General features: G+C 44.0%; 1 protein-coding gene and 1 long non-coding RNA gene across 6 annotated transcripts in view; both read right to left on the minus strand.

Moving 5' to 3' along the window:
* Nucleotides 1-18,092, minus strand: part of LOC147032641 (uncharacterized) — a 451,936-nt gene that overhangs the window by 76,095 nt on the left and 357,749 nt on the right. The gene's annotated exons all lie outside the window — the stretch shown is intronic.
* Nucleotides 12,955-16,302, minus strand: LOC147032643 (uncharacterized). 5 transcript variants are annotated; one of them, XR_015055268.1, is made up of 4 exons: nt 14,660-16,301; nt 13,867-14,006; nt 13,257-13,778; nt 12,955-13,136 (listed from the first exon to the last, which is right to left on the minus strand). XR_015055268.1 is itself a non-coding variant. In XM_085870427.1 (4 exons), exons 1-3 carry the CDS (start codon nt 14,685-14,687, stop codon nt 13,359-13,361), a joined length of 315 nt encoding a protein of 104 aa, XP_085726553.1. In that variant the 5' UTR covers nt 14,688-16,299; the 3' UTR covers nt 12,955-13,136; nt 13,257-13,358. The 5 variants fall into 5 exon arrangements, 1 of the variants encoding a protein (XP_085726553.1); XR_015055270.1 differs by lacking the exon at nt 13,867-14,006 and having other exon boundaries at nt 13,257-13,493; nt 13,677-13,778; nt 14,660-16,296; XM_085870427.1 differs by lacking the exon at nt 13,867-14,006 and having other exon boundaries at nt 13,257-13,493; nt 13,627-13,778; nt 14,660-16,299.

The following is an 18,092-nucleotide window of genomic DNA, read 5'->3' on the forward strand; positions in this document are numbered from 1 at the left end:
GCCTAAGGCACTAACTAGATGGCTAGGCTATTAGATTCATTCTTCATTTAGGGCTACTTCAAGAACACCCTGTTTGAATGGAGATGGAATGTCAAGCATGGCTGGTGTGAAATGTAGCTGACTTCACATAGATGGCAACACTGTCAAGTGGAGTGGACTTGGAGAAGCCAAGGGGCAAAATTACCAGTAGCTCTGAGGCAAAATGTAACAATCGCCTTTCATACTCATTAACCTTTGACCTATATGCTTCATATGCAGATTAGGTCATTAACACATCTGTCTTATTCACCATAGGATATCATACCATCAGCAGAAGCAGAAAACCCTTCCTTACTGTAGACGTAGGAGTAAAAAATGCAAGCAAAATGTATACCTCCACACGAAACTAAAAGTCGCACCGTTACAGAGATATTTGCAAAAGTGTGTAATTTTTCCTTAACAATTTCCTTTAATTCTACAATTTTGATGACCTGTTATAGCTTTACCTTACAAAATATCACAAAATAAGTTACACATATGGATAGAGGATGTCAAAATAAGCATTTTTTGAAAAATTTTGAAGTTTGCACTCATTGACCTTTGACCTTAATTAGTGACCTTATTAGGCATTTTTGGGCTCGGCAAACAACAGATTCGTGTTCAGCGTGAAAAACTACCCTAGCAAAAGTGATTTGCCTGCTTTTCCCCAAAAATGCTTCTTGAATTGGAAAGAAGCACATTTTCTGAATTTCTAACCAGTCTATTCCTTCACATTTCACATGTGGAGAAAGCGACGCAGTTCCCTCTTCATTTCGTAATCCCAACAGATTTCGTTTCCTCCCAGTTGCAATTCCTCGAGATTCCATTCCCTCTAATTTCTTTCCTTCCAGATATGGTTCCCTCAATTTAATTCAGCTCCAAATATCATTCCTTCCACATTTCATTCCCTATTCAAATTTGATCTGTGGAAAAGCCCAATTATAGATCAATGGAGAAAGCTGTAGGCAGTTTCCTCCTGATTTCATTCCCTCCAATTTCAAATCGTATGGAAGAGCCATCCAATTCCTTGCAGTGGTGTGTTCCATTGGCAAACGGTTTTTAATCTCATTCCAAGCCAGCCGCTCCATATCAACCGCTTTGCAAGCCACTCGCCAAACCCGCTCGGCAAGCGGAGCAAGTGGTGAAGAGAGATGCTTCTCGGCCGTGGACCAGGTAGGGTTCAGGTGCACCCCCTCCCATAACTGACAAGATTGTATATTTCTGAAGCCTTGAGATGTCCCGAGCATGAATTGGGAACCTTTTTCAGGTAAGTACCATAAAAGTGAGAATCGTGGGTCTGCGTCAAACGTGAATTCCAAACAAGAGTAAACATGCTTTTTAGGAATCTCAAAATCATTAAAAACCCACATATTGTTTCCAAAGTCATCATATTAAAGTTTATTACCTCTGCCGCTGGAGGTGGAGGAGGTTCTGTTTTCACCCCTGTTTGTTTGTGTACAGGATATCTCAAAAAGTTGTGGACGGATCTGGATGAAGTTTGGTGGACAAGTTGGGTGTCTAACAAGGACGAACTGATTAGATTTTGGTGAAGATCCGGATCTGGCCACTGGAATTTTTTAATGAAACGTAAGACCAAGAAGGAACCTGAAGAAGTAAAGAGCAAATATGGAGTCGTCAGCAAATATGGAGGAACCTCGATATGATTCATGTTTCAGCCGCTACTCCATGACCCTCAAACCTATCCAGCCACAGCCAAGTGAGACTTGCAGAAAAAAAATTCTGCAAGAATTCACTTCTCCTTGGTGAGATTGATAATGAAAGAGAGGAATAGCGAGTTAAAGATAAAAGGGTAGAAAAAGCAAGAATTAGCATGAATAAAGAGAATTGCAAAGAAAGCAAAGCCAGAAATGTGAAAGAAACAAAGATGTCCTTCGCCATGACACGAGGCATGGGAAACTCGGAGCAACTGATAACTCGAAGCAACAAGCACCGTGGAACCGAGTGTGCTCTCCTCTCTCACACTCAAACTCGAGGAAAATAAAACAGAGATGGAGAGGAACAAAATAACAGAGAGAGAGAGAGAGAGGGGGGGATGGAAGGTAGCACCATCACAAACAACACACCATGAGAACCTTCACACAGCAATGCTTGGTGATTACATTCGTGCGACAGCAGCTGGGGAGGGACAGAGAGAGAGTGAGAGATACAGAGGGAAAGAGAAATATATATGTATATGTATGTATGTATGTATGTATGTATGTATGTATATATATATATATATATATATATATATATATATATATATATATATATATATATATATATATATATATAAAAGCCTGGTGTTGGCTTAGTGGTTAGGGTGGCGGCTTGGGATCCCAGTGTCCTGAGTTCAAGCCCCGTTGGCTGCTGAATTAACACCAGGGGGTTGACTCAGCCTGTCATCCTTCCGAGGTCGGCGAAATGAGTGCCAGTGTACTGGTCCCGGTGTATGCCCCGGTTAGAATAGGTGTACCATATCCCTGTGTGTCGTAAGAGGCGACCAGGGTTGGCGTCAGGAAGGGCATCCGGCCATAAAACATTGCCTCACAAAAAGCCAAACCCCTGCACAGCAGGGAAAAATGGCTGTAAAAACGGTCATTTTATTATATATATATATATATATATATATATATATATATATATATATATATATATATATATATATATATATATATATATATATATATATATATATATATATATATATATATATACATATATATACAAGCAGTGAATGGGAAGTTCACCATAACATGCAATGTCCAACTCTGATTCCCGCTTTGAGTTATTTGCGCCCTCCAGTGTCCCAGTCCTGCCGGCACAACTCACGTGTGTTCACCTCATCCTTCGGGTCTGTCGATCCTTCGATTCCCATCACCGTGTCCTCTTGTACAAAGGCTCGTCCAGATAATTAAAGAGATCAAAAGAAATCTTTCCCGATACACAATCATAATGAGTTTTAATCAACCTGATTATGATTGGCTCCACATGTTAACAACCGCTCTGGACATGAACACCTCGTTCAGGCCTAAGTCACATTTGCTCAACGGCGAGGATACGGCGGCCGTACCCCCCCCCCCCTGAATTGACAGAAACGTGTGGCGGCCGCAGAGTTTCTGAGGTGGCCTCAGGGTGGCACTAAGCCGTATGGTTATATTTTACAGGCCGTAGGGGTCGCCGTGGAATTATAGCGTGGAGTTATAACTTTTTTCATTTCTACGTTGGCCGTAGCAATTCGACAAGCTGAAAAAAAGAGAACTGGTAAAAAAAACAAAAAAAAAAAAACAACCCACTCGTTACCATCCGTCTGGCCGCACGTTCGCCTTAGGCTCCCCCTTGCAGTCGCCTTGCGTCTGCCTTGAAAATTATATGGCCACTGCAGGGACGCCCTGAGGTCACCGTGCGACATCAAATCAAAGACCGTACGGCACCCCCACGTTTTCGGTCTCCACAATTTATAAATACGCCGTGCGGCTCCCCGAAAAATAAAAACATATGTGACTGCTACATTGTGTGACCGTGGAAATACTGCGGCCGCCGTATAATTGCTAGTGGCCGTAGATTTTGGAGACCCCACGGCTGCCGTGACCAATGTGACTTAGGCCTAAATACGCCGTGCGGCTCCCCGAAAAATAAAAACATATGTGACTGCTACATTGTGTGACCGTGGAAATACTGCGGCCGCCCTACAATTGCTAGTGGCCATAGATTTTGTAGACCCTACGGCCACCGTGACAAATGTGACTTAGGCCTCACTCAGAGTTAAATGGAGGACGGGACGATGGAAACACACAGCTCATCACATATCACCCTCTCTACACGTCGCTCTCGAGGGTTTATATTGTAACACAGAATAATCCCATGTCTTCCAGGAAATGCGATTCCAGTCCAATCTGTAAGTTTTGTCTGAGAACATTCCAGCACCTTCCTGAATCTCACCAGACAGTTTACAGAACAATCCCACCATCTGGAGTTGAAATTATTTCATTACATCAAACAGTTTATGTTATAATTTACAAATCCGTGCTCCACAAAACTCACAACATGTCACCGTCAATTTTAATCATTCATTTCCATGCATTTACAAGTATTTAAATTTACCACATGGAGCTTTTAACTGACAAATACTAAACCTCTGGTAACATTCTATGTGATGTCCACTATTCTCTGTGATGACATCAGGGATAAGTTTGCACGTTTCTATCTGGTCGATTGAACCCAAAGGTTGAAAGGGTCTTTGCTTACATATCTCCTTCAACCCAGCAATACATTAATAAACTTTGTTTTTACACGCCGTGTGGCGTGTTCCTCTCCATCTCTGTTTTATTTTCCTCGAGCTTGAGACCCTAACCCTAACAAATAAATTTGATGAACAATATGTGGGTTTTCAATGATTTTGAGATTCCGAAAAAGCTGGTTTCTCTGGTTTGGAATTCACGTTCTACACAGAGCCACGATTCCCATTTTTATGGTACTTCCTTAAAAAAGGTTCCCAATTCATGCTCGGGACATCTCAAGGCTTCAGAAAAATACAATCTTGTTCAGGAATGTGTTCAGTTGTCAAGTTTCTTGTGGAGTGCTTAACCAAGTGGCTTAAGCACTCAAGCAAGCACCCTATTGTTCACGGTTGCAAAGGAACAGCTAGCTTGCTGCTTGGGAACGGAACACGTCACAGAAGACAGGGATGGGCACGCGTTTGATCCGCACCCGTGAGCCCGAACAGTCCACAAGAAACAGTAACTCTCCAATACATGACATACCTTAACATCAAGTTACATCATCATCCTTCAAGTACTCCAGTGGGTGAGATAAATGCTGACAGAATGGCGACAGGTATGAAAACTTGTATTTGAGCTTTCTCACCTGTGTTTGAATCCGGATGGAGTGCATTGTGGAGCAAACAATGAAATCTGTTATTTTTGTGACCCTCTCTTGTAACTGCTGTACGAAATTTGTGCTGGAAATTATTTTAAAATATATATCAATGTCATCCTTGTAATGGAGCTCAGTGTTTGTTATCTTGTCCGAGACAATGCATCAACGGTTCACGAAACTCAGCTATACTTTCCTTTGTATACATGACTGGATCGCGATACCTTTGAGTTCACAATGAGGAGAGAATGAGTAAAAACTAGAGGGTTTAAAATTGAAGCCAAGGCCGCCAAGTATTTGCTATGCAGCTCAAGGTACATCACCGAACAGGATTGGTCCAATGCTATCACGTGCCAACCACAGAACAGACCAGTGACGACAGGTTTACCCTATCTTTCTTTCTGTATTTATAACGGAGCAAGTGTTTGTGATTATTTATGTATGTTGGTGGTATACCCGCAATGCACCCATTGGTTGGACAGCTTACCTGACGTCACCCACAAATGTCTTCTGAAATGCTTCAACTAAAGTAGCCAGAGGTACCAAAAGACCCCCCCCCCCCGGAAGACCCAAAACAACCATGAGAACCCAAAATACCCTGAAGACCCTTAAACACCCAAAAGACTCAAAATACCTAAAAGACCCAGAAGACCCATAAGAACCCAAAGATCCAAACTACATAAAAGACCGTGAAGACTGAAAAGTCCCCAAAAACCTAAAAACCCCAAAATACCCCAAAGACCCTTAAATAACCAAAAGACCCCAAAATACCTAAAAGACTCCGAAGACTCAAAACACCCCAAAGACATTGAAAGACACCAAAGACTTCAGAGACCCAAAACACCCCAAAGACCATAAATACCTGAAAGACCAAAAAGACCCCAGACCTCAAAGGCTCAAAGACCCTGAAGATCTTTAAATACCAAAAAGACACCGAAGATCCAAAAATACCCTGAAGACCCAGAGAAACCAAAACACACCGAGTTCTGAAAAGACCCTGAGGACCCCAAAGACCTCACATGCTCAGAGGACCCAAATAACCCAGAGAATGCAAATGACCAGAGAACACAAAAGACGAGGGCCCAAAAGACCAAGAGAACCTAAAATACCTAGAGAACTCAAGATACCGAGAAGACCCAACAGGACTATCTGGGATCCATGGAAATTCTGCATCATGTAAAATGCGACTTCAGTTGCCAACACCCTCTCCCCCCCCCCCCCTCCACTTCGAGAAACATAAAGTGATGTCTGTTGGATATTTGGATGTTCGGTTTTTGGGGCTTCAAAGTATTTTGGGGTCTTTTGGGTCTTTGGGGCATTTTACGTCTTTTGGGTCCTTGGGATTTCTTGGGTTTTTTCGGTATTTTGGGTCCTCAGGGTCATTTAGTTATTTTGGGTCTTTGGGGTCTTTTAGGTATTTGGGGTCTGTGTGGTGTTTTGGGTTTTTATGGTCTTTTGGGTCCTCGGAGGTAAGGGGGTTTGGGTTCTCTGGGTGATTTCGGTAAAGTATTTCAGGTTAAAATTGTGAGTGTCGTCAGGTCAACTGTCCACCAATGGGTGAAAAGTGGATATATATACAAGATCACATACACTTGCTCCAACATATACACACATATATAGTGTTGTGGTTGACGAAATTCGCAAACCACCATTCAGGTCCCTTAGGTGAGATATCTCTGTAAGTATATGTGTAGTTAGGCCCAAACCCGTTGTTTAGAGGGAATAAATGTCATTCATTCGGGCTGCGACCCTTCTAGATAGCCGTTTTTCTTTTACTATCTTTATTTTGGACCAGCCGCCATTACTACCATTACTACCACCACCAACCACGTCTCAACAGCCATCACACAACAACCACCAACCGCAACGCCGCTTCACAACCACAGCCACGACCCTTGCCGTCACATCTCGCTCTCGCAACCATCGCATCACCGCCATTCCCGCGCCGCTTGTGGGCACCGATACTGGACTCGTGCAGGGCGCGCACCGAGCAGCGGGTGCAGAAACACCAGCCTTTCCGAAGAAATCGGATCAAAAACTATTCACGCCCACTTCTGTTCCGTCCTATCAGCGAGCATGGGGCGATTTGGCCCCGCCTCCAGATGCGTCGGAGTAATATCGCTATATGCAGATTCATGGATCAAAAAGCATTCACGCCCACTTTTCCTCTGTCCAATGGGGAGCCAGCCAGAGGTAAAGGGTCGAAGGTGAAGGAGCGAAGCCACGGGGGCTAAAAAGGGCCGCGTTCGCTCGCCGGGAGTTGAGTTGGGAAGAAAGTCAGTCGAGTTGAGTTGGGAAGAGCCAGTCAAGAGAAGAGTCGGAGAAAGCAGTTGGACAGAGCTGTGGAGAGTTGGAGAGGTGGCGGCGGCGAAGGCAGTCGAGGGGGTGCTCGTGTCAGAGTCGGGGAGCTGCGGAGAGGAGAGGCCGATAACGCGACGGAGGTCGCGGTGGAGACGCTCGTCACGGGACCCGAACCAGCGAGATATCCTCATCCCCCCCGAGCATCAACAACCCCCTCCTGTTTCCCCCCGCGCTGAGATAGTGCGAGAAGGGGGCCCCGTTCCCACCCCATACCAGGCAGTCCCAGCGAGGCCCGCGGAGTCGGGGCGCCACCGCCATTTTGCGGCTCATCACCAGACGGGTAGGCTCGACGCGGTCTCGGCCCCAGGCCCGTCTGCCACCCTCATCGTGGAGGGTGGTCCCTTTTTCTTTTGCTTTGAGTATATGTGTTGTCGGCGCCGTCTGTGAAGTAAAACTGTATTAGTGTTGCCGTGTGCTCGGTAGTCGGTGGTAGATCTGCATTGTGTTTTGCTTTTACATTTGCTTTTTGTGCATTATTGTGTGTTTCTTCTTCTTTTACATTTGCTTTTGGTGTATAATTGTATATGTGTGCTATCCGTGTGCCATCGCGAAATAAATGTGCTTTATGTTGAACTGTTTCTCCCGTTTCGCTTCGTCTTTTCTTTTATTGAATCTCCATCTTACTGCACGTAAAGGGTTGGTCGTGGGCTAAAACGCCCGATAATTAATCGAACCGTCGGGGTTGACGATAACACCGCTCGGTTATCCCGATAGTACGGAACGGGTCGCTTAAAGTGGCCCGTGTCCGAAGTCGACCTGCGGCGAGGTGCGATCGCCCGGTCTACCCTCCGTGTGGGTACTTAGGTAGGTCGAATTTGGCGAGCAACCCTATCCCACGCGGGGGGCCGATTGGCACGATCGTGGTGAGGCCGAAAGGCCCACCCGTGACTAGTTCCCGGCGTTAGTCCGAGAGGGTCACGACGGGATTGTCCGTCCGGTGGGCGACGTTCCACGATTCGAGTTACGTGGCCGTTCGCACGCCGGCGGGCGCGAATCCGCAACTATATATATATATATATATATATATATATATATATATATATATATATATATATATATATATATATATATATATATATCTTCTTCTTCTTTCGGCTGCTTCCGTTAGGGGTCATCCATATGATTCGCACAGTGATTTGGCACATGTTTTACACCGGGCCTGACGCAACCCTGGTCGCCTCTTATGACACAGGGATCAGATATAGATATACAGTAGACTAGGCGTAAGTCGGCAGCGTGTAACTCGTCACTTCACCTAAGTCGGCAGCGTCAAAAAGTCCCGAATTTATCTCATGTTCAGTCCCTATGAATAAAGGGTCATCCCTCTGTAAGTCGTCATCTCTAAGTCGTCACTTCGTCTAAGTTGTCAGATGTTGTCCGTTCCCACGTAATGGAAACTCAAGTAAATTACCACTCCTAACTCGTCACACGGAACTACTGCCTCGTGAGAATCCCGATTTCATGGAATCGTGATGCTCGCTCATTGGTTTACACCGCCAGTGATAGGCTATTTATAACTGCGTACACACGTTGATCGCACTGCGGGCAGGACAATGGCGACTAAGCGTAAGCTTACAACTAAAACCTACCAAGAAAAATACGACATTATCCAGTTTTGCGAGGAAAACCCACTGATGAAGAAAACAGCCATAGCTGAGAAGTTGGACATCAAACGGCAGACATTGAACGATATCTTGAAGAATAAGGGCACGATGTTTGGACAAGTGGAGAAGATCACGAGGCCGGTGGTAAGTGTGAAACGCGTGAAATGTGTGTCCTTTGAAGATGTCGATGACGCGCTCATCATCTGGTTTCGGCAAATGTCGGCTCAGCCAAGTATTCGGTTGGACGGTGAAATGTTGCTGCTGAAGGCACGTAAATTCGCTGCGGACCTCGGGCATGATGATGCCGAGACCTTGCCGATGCACTGGATAGACAGATTCAAAGTGAGGTTGGGAATCGGCAAGGTCAAGAAGTGCGGCGAATCAAGCAGCGTGGATTTGGCAGTGGTGCACGACTGGAAGGATGGCAAATTGAAAGACATCTTGGAAAGGTATCAGCGTCGGGACGTGTACAATGCTGATGAGACTGGGCTTTTCTGGCAGATGCTGCCAGAAAAGTCTATGGGGTTCGTTGGACAATCCCATCATGGTGATAAGCAGGCTAAGTTGTTGTCTCACAGTTGTTCATTATCTTTACTTTTGATAAACTGATTCATGAATTCCATCTTTGCTTGATCACTTTCCAACTCACCAATGAACCCCCACCTATGCCCCGAGGATTGTGTTTTCCTTTAGGTACAATAGCCGGCTCTCACACATACGTGTCCAGGCCACACGCGACTTCATCCATCACCCCACAGTCATCATGAATGTTCGCATTTGCGTAAGTCGTCACATTTCTAAGTCGTCACTTTTTTCTCGGTCCCGATGGTGACGACTTACGCCTAGTCTACTGTATATATATATATATATATATATATATATATATATATGTATGTATATATATATATATATATATATATATATATATATACATATATACATATATACATATATACATATATATATATATATATATATATATATACATACATATATACATACATATATATATATACATATATATATACATATATATACATATATATACATATATACATACATATATATATACATATATATATATACATATACATATATACATACATATATATATATACATATATATATACATATATATATATATATATATATATATATATATATACATACATATAGCCTGGTGTTGGCGCAGTGGTTAGGGCAGCGGCTTGGGATCCAAAAGGTCCTGAGTTCAAGCCCCGTTGGGCCACTGAATAAATACACCAGGGGGTTGACTCAGCCTGTCATCCTTCCGAGGTCGGTGAAATGAGTACCAGTATACTGGGCCGGTGTATACCCGGTTAAAATAGGTGTACTATATCCCTGTGTCGTAAGAGGCGACCAGGGTTGCGTCAGGAAGGGCATCCGGCGTAAAACATGTGCCAAATCACTATGCGGATCATACGGATGATCCGCTGTGGCGACCCCTAACGGGAGCAGCCGAAAGAAGAAGAAGAAGATATATACATACATATATATATATATATATATATATATATATATATATATATATATATATATATATATATATATATATATATATATATATATATATATATATATACGAGCCTGGTGTTGGCGCAGTGGTTAGGGCAGCGGCTTGGGATCCAACAGGTCCTGAGTTCAAGCCCCGTTGGGCCACTGAATTAATACACCAGGGGGTTGACTCAGCCTGCCATCCTTCCGAGGTCGGCGAAATGAGTACCAGTATACTGGGCCGGTGTATACCCCGGTTAAAATAGGTGTACCATATCCCTGTTTCGTAAGAGGCGACCAGGGTTGCGTCAGGAAGGGCATCCGGCGTAAAACATGTGCCAAATCACTATGCGGATCATACGGATGATCCGCTGTGGCGACCCCTACCGGGAGCAGCCGAAAGAAGACGAAGACGATCCATATATATATACAGGGTGAGTCAGAAGTAGCGCCCGATTTATATCAGTTGATTGTTTGCCATTTGTATTACAGTGTACAAGAAGGTAGAAATAAATGAATGACATGTTTATCTAACCATTTATTTAAGAAGAAATTATTACGGAACTGTACCAAGCTGTTTTACTTGCAATTTTCAAAGTGCCCTCCCTCGTGATCGATGCACAATTGCAGCCGAGCAGGCACAGAGCGGCACACACGCCTGCAGAGTTCGATATCAATTTCCTCAAACTTTGCAGTGATTTGAGCCTTCAATTCCTGAATGGTGTGAGGCTTTTCACGATAAACAAGGTCTTTCATGAGCCCCCAAAGAAAGAAATCTGGAGGTGTAAGGTCTGGGGAGCATGCCGGCCACTCGATCGGACCGCGGCGGCCGATCCACTTTCTGCGAAAGTTTCATCAAGCCACTGACAAAAATAACGTCCATAATGAGGTGGAGCTCCATCATGCTGGGAATAACAGTCCTGATCTTGTACCCTGGGCCAAAAGAAGGTTTGCAGCATATCCAGGTAAATTTCTGCAGGGACAGATCCCTCAAAGAAAAAGGGTCCAATTATCCGTAATGGAGTTATGGCTGTCCAAACTGTCACTCCAGGTAAATTTACCTCCTTCTTAATTGTCACTCTTGGGTTATTCGCAGCCCAGTAGACACAATTGTGTCTGTTAATTGTGCCATGAAGCTTAAAACATGACTCATCTGACCACCAGATGTTGTCTAGCATTGTGTCCTCTTCGTGAAGTTTCGCTAAGAACTCCGCAAAATTTAAGACGGCGGTCGTCAACTCCATCATGAAGGGCTTGCAGTAAGCGTGGAATGTAAGGTTTCCATCATTTCTGGTGAAGGATACGGATAACACTTTATTGGCTCACTTCCAACTCTGCAGATAAATGGCGAGTTGACTTTTGCGGACTTTGTTCCAGTCTTCTGATGGCTTCTTCAGCCTCAGCTACATTCGTTGCCGTTTTCGGACGACCGGACTTCTTTGCAGTGGCTACCGACCCTGTTGCTTCAAATTTCTCGACAATCAATCATATGTTTCTTCCCTGAAGTGGGTTAATATCGAATTCCTGTGCCAAACGGTGTGCCGCCGTCATTGGTTGTTCATTACATTTGTAGTAATGTTTCACGGCCGCAATGTGTTGATTCATTGAAAGGTAATTCATGGTTCAATTTGGTGCAAATTCAGTAACTTTCCAAACACGCAGCAATAACCTGCAAAACAAAATCAAAAAATAAATAAATTACGAAAATTAATAATCTGAAAGACAATGAACAACATGACTTCCCAGAAAGAATCTGACAGCCGAAAAAAACAGAAATCGGGCACTACATTTGACTCACCCTGTATATATATATATATATATATATATATGTATATATGTATATATATATATATATGTATATATATATATATATATATATATATATATATATGTATATATATATATATATATATATATATATATATATATATATATATATATAATAGTAAACCTGCTATCACTGGTCTGTTCTGTGGTTGGCACGTGATAGCAGTGGACCAACCATGTTCGGTGATGTACCTCAGGCTGCGGAGCTCATACTCAGCGGCCTTGGCTCCACGTTTTAACCCCTCTAATTTTTGTTCTTTCGCTCATGATAGCGAGCTAAAAAGTCTTGCGATCCGGAGTCATGTATATTAAGTACGATATAGCTGAGTTTCATGGACCGTTGACGTGTCGTCAAGGATATAACACTGAGCTCCATAATAGTATAGATGTTAAATTTAAAGATGGAATGGTAAATTCACAATCACTTCCCCCTTTCTTCACTTATCTTCACAACCCAATGTGCATCACAACATTGGCCCGGCGGAACAACGTTGGGTCAACGTCAGAAGGAAACATTGGCCCGACGTTGGTTCGACATTGGAAGGAAACATTGGCCCGCCGTTGGGTTGATGTTGGAAGCGTTGGCCCGACATTGGAAGGGAGCGTTAGTCCCATGTAATTTGGTCCCATCGGGCCAAGGTTGGGCTGATGTCGTATTACCCTAAATCAAGTAGTAAATTTATCCACACAGTATCGAGCATCAAAGAACAGTTGTCAATGTTTTTATTCCAAATCAAAAACAAACACATCTTCAAAAATTTAAAATAAGCAGACAAGTAAAACAAGCAGCAAAATCAGGAAGAAAACAACATATTAAAATGATACAACATGCCCTGAAACATTGTTACATTTCCATCCAATTAATTTCTTTAATGTCCTTGATCTTCTTTCAACGCCACACAGTACCACTCCAAAACCACTGCAGAGCCATGGAATCTGTGGGGGAAGAAAATATGAACAAAAGTCGGACAAACATTCATGCATCCACTTTCAAGACCATGACCAAAGCACAAAACCGTACACATTTAGCACCTGCTGACCAAATATACCACGTACTTGTAAAACACGGTGATGCAGTATTCAAAAATATCCCTGTATCCAACAAAGTTGTGTTTCTTGCGTTGTATTGCAAAGAAAGTTACTTCTTCTTTGGGAGCTTTATCCCTCATGCGTGGGTCTCCACACCGACAACCAGTTGGGGTATCCGTGGAGAGATAATCCCTGCCATACTTCAATCGCCACAAGGAAATCTCCAACAAACCTGGGATCGGTCATCATACTCCTGGACGCAGACTGAAAGGGTAGAAGACAGTACATCATATAAGTTAAGACGCAAAATGAAAAGAGACTTAACACAAGTGATTTCATACTTTCTCACATGTTCCATCAGAACAAACTATATTGTCGTGACATGTTTGCCAAATACTTCCCAATCCTCAAATGAGGATGGCTGTATCTCCTGGGACGAATGATCACCCGCGGGCTGATCTTGTCGCATGTGAGAAGGACGATGATGAGTCGTTGCTTCTTGGTTTGCTGCAGCGTCCATCATCGTTGGAGGTGGTAATTCCAAAGCAGCTAAACAAGTAAGGAATGGAGGGTAAACAGGATGCTGGCAAAGAGTTCCAAAGTGATGCAGTATGGGGAAAGAAACCGGAGAGGATACCTCATCGCCATGGTTTAAATCACACAAGCGATGCGAAACAAACACTGCCGTCATGTTGTTGATCTCACAATCAACTCGCACTCTCGGCTTTCTCGCTCTCACGATAATAAATTTGCGTGCTGGATGTCAGATGGTTTGCTCTACAGATGTGGATTTGAATAATGGCAAGTGGATTAGAACCCAGCATAACAAACTTTATTTAAATTTACGAAATTTTCTTCAAAATAAATTTAAATTTAATGACAATAAAACAAATAACATTTAAATAATAAAATCCAATAATCATTCACATTTAAAAAATGAACTCCGCATTCAAATCAAATCAATCTTCATCAACAGCATCACTGTCTGAAGGGACATCAGAAAGGGCTTCATCAACGATAATCGTGGCCTTGGCACCTGTAATGGTATGAGAAACTGAATTAATAAAATATGTATATTGAATTACGCTCTCTTCCTCTCTCCTCCTCCCCCCCCCATCTCCCACTCCGTCTGCATGTATCATGTGAAGTTTGGCCTCGTCACACCGGGCACCAAAAGTGCCCAGTGATGTTTCATGCCAAAGGATACGAGTTATGAAAAGGAGAAAACTTTGAGATTGCCCTTTGCTTTCTTATTCGTTAATTTGTCTGGGTCACATCTCAGGCATCTTTTGAGCTGGGAAGCTGATATTTGGAGACAATATCGTGTCCATGTGCTTTAGCAAATTCCCACAGACATCACACATATTAAGATTGGAATCAAGAAAATTAGGATTGGCAAAGAAACTTAAATGATCAAGTTTCTTAATTACCTTTCATGCATGCAGTGAGCTGTTCCATTGAAGCTTCCCCTGGATTTGTTGTCAACTTTGAGAGGATGCCTTAATGACAAAATGATAATAATGACCACCAGCACGTTCCATCCATCCATTGGGACCATACTCTGTGTGGAGTGTTGGTGCTGCCTCAGCAGTCTCCTTGGTTATTGGATACAATCCTGGACAGGTCAACAGCAAGTGGGATTTGAATTCAGGATCCTAGGATCCCAAGCCCACCACCCTCACCATTAAGGCAACACCAGGCACCAGCAAGTTTCTGCACATTAATTGTGCTGGGAGTGTTGAGTAGTGTCCAGACATCTTTTGACAAACAAGGAAAGTGGGGCCCGAGAATGCCGAATAAACTTTGAACGTGGCACTGTGGTGTCCCACTGTTAACGGCCCATTCTCTCAGCTTATCCCTGATAGTTAGTTGTTCTTGATCAGACTCGGATGAGTCGTCTTCACCTTGCCATTCACAATCACTTAACGTTAACTCTTCTGAGTGACGAAAATGCCTTGGCCTTGAATTTCGTGTTCAGTAAACAAAATTCTCTGACTCTGCACTGCATCACTATCAACGAAAGGTTGTTCACAGGAGCGTTGTGACAATGGTTCTGGGACCTGCAAAAGAGATTTCATGATCTCCTTTGCCTTTTTCACGGCATGACGATGGACTGTTTTATCACAGTATATCTTTCCCCTCGCTGCCATGGTAACCAATTTCAACTGAACTATCGCAATGAATAAAACTGAATAAAATGTAAACAATAACAGACAGATGATGCAATTTGCAGCTTCTTTTCAATAGCACAAACGACTTTTCACATGTAAGACACCAAAACATCCACAATCTGAAAACAGAAGACAATACAGTGAAACTTCGTTTAACCGCCAGCGCTGGGACACGGTCGTATATGGCGGTTATGCGAGGGTGGCGGTTGAGCGGGGGGTTGCCAGAAGGGATTGAGATGTCCGATAGAAATGTCACGGTCTGTCCGTGCCGCTACACAGGCATCCACGTGCGCCTAACAACAGTCTTTTGAGTTTATTTTACCTTCTATTCCATCCTGTTTGGATCAAGGGATAAGAAATGGATAACAAAAATATATAATATGTAAACTACAAGTACGCCAGACACAGGCCTATTCACATGTACGTACTATATTTGTTTCTGCAGACATGTTAAAAAAACAGAGCTCAAAGTCATGGGCTCATAATTATTAATTATTATGCGTATCATTTGCTTACGCCATGATCAAGAACTGAAGATCGTAAATTACAATCTGTACAAGTGTTTTGATTACCACTGAACACATTAGTCAAATTACAGGACTGGTGAAATGGAAAGACCGACCAAAAATATAATAGAACTGTCCATACTGTGAAACAGGACATGACCACCACGAGCTCCGCACATAGAAGGCTATTGAGAACTTGTCAACATAGGCCGAGGCTGATGCTGATTTGAAGAAGTCTGTGATGGAAGTTTGCTTAGCGGTTGCCACAGAAACTCAGTCAATCTCAAACTGCAACTGGCGCGCCGCCTTCAAACCAGAATCAGTGGATGACGAGTGGGCCTCAAGGTACCTGAACATGAGATCGATTGTGGCTTTGGCCTCAATGGATGAAGGTCGGCGTGGCACTTCAACCTCATCGTCGGCATCATTATCGCCATCTCTGGTGTCTGTGCACGCAAGTTCAACAATTTCCTCATCATTGAGGTCTTCCCCAGTGACTATGGATGAATCCACACTTTCAAACTCCTCAGGGATCATCAGCCTCTCGGCGGGTATGTTGCACGCCGCTGCCATTCGCTCGAAGATGTTGCCATAATCTCTGTCCATCGACGTTGCGGGGGATGACATAGGGATGTCAGCTGACGCAATAGTACCTGTACTCGCTGTGCGAAGTATTTTCACGTGCTTCCAGCAGTTAAAGATTGTCGATTCTTCAATGTCATCCCAAGCCATCTTCAAGAAACGAATTTCCTCATTCAGTTGTAAATCTGGTGTGCGTCCAGCATCGTCGACATCAATTAAATGCCTAATTTGCCGTCGACGGTTGTGCGCTTTGAAAGCCTTGATGATACCTCCGTCCATCGGCTGTAAGTGGCTCGTTGTTGTCGGCGGCAGGAAATGCACTTTAACATTGGTCAAAGTGCTCTGGCCCTGGTCGTGAGATGGCGCGATGTGGCTTGACGCATTGTCAAGCAGCAACAGTACATTCCGATTTTCTCGCTTCATTCTCCGATCGAATTGAAGTATTCACTCAGAGAAGATGACGGCCATCACCCAGGCCTTTTTGTTTGCGAAGTAATCCACATAAAAATCTGGGCGGAAGTGGAGAAAGGATCGCGGTTTCTATGCATGTCCTATGACAAGCGGCTTCAGCTTATCCGTGCAGTCAGCATTTGACGTAAGCGCCAGCGAGATGCGAGTTTTTGCCTTTTTAATGCCTTTTGTGGTCGATTCGACAGTAAAACACCGTTCAGGCAACATCCGATAGTACAACCCCGTCTCGTCCATGTTGTATACATCTCCGAGATGATACTTCGCAATCTCGGCCATCGTCTAACTGCACCCCTCACGGATTGTTCCTTCGTCGGTGCGGGCGCTTTCACCGCTGATGGCTCTGTTGCTTATGCTGAATCGACGTTTGAAGCGCTGCAGCCAACCATTGGAGGAACCAAACTCGCCGATGGACATGACCTCACCGAAGAACTTAGCCTTTGTTTGTAGTATGTCCTCGGTCACAGGGAGATTTTTCCCACGAACACCCGAAAACCACAGATACTGTACAATGCCTTCTCCATATGCTCATGACGAGCGTGGCGCAGCATCTTAGCGGATGACAAAATATCATCAGTCGCACTCATCCATTTTGCGGCATAAGCGACGATATCGCCAACTGTCCGGCGCTTAAGTTCAAGTTTCCACAGAAGAGAGAAATGATTAGCAATCTCTTGCTGGCTCGCAGACGAGTTCTCCTTTGCGTATTCGCATATCATGCGTTTCTGATCGAGTGTTAAACACAATCTCGGCCTCTTTCTTCCAGACATTCTGAACGGAATCTGTGAACTGAACAGTCTCAATGCACGGCGCAAAGCAGACAGGACCAGCACGTACTCCTGCTGCCCATTCACCAATGATCACCCCCTCTCACCCCCCTCCTCTCTCCCCCCTCCTCTGTCCCTCGTCCTCTCTCTCGCCCCTCTCTCCCCCTCCTCTGTCCCCCCTCCTCTCTCCCTCCCCTCTCTTGCCCCCCTCTCACCCCCTCCCTCGCCCGTCTCTCTCACCCCCTCTCTCGCCCGTCTCTCTCACCCCCTCTCTCCCCCTCCTCTCTCCCTCCTCTCTCTGTAAATGTATTCACAAATGTCTCCCAAGCACAACGATTAATTCCAACCTTGGGAAGAAACAGCTTTCAA

The sequence above is a fragment of the Eptatretus burgeri genome, chromosome 2, assembly GCF_056783735.1.
Source record: "Eptatretus burgeri isolate ZD-2024b chromosome 2, Ebu_testis_v1, whole genome shotgun sequence".
Classification (NCBI taxonomy): Eukaryota; Metazoa; Chordata; class Myxini; order Myxiniformes; family Myxinidae; genus Eptatretus; species Eptatretus burgeri.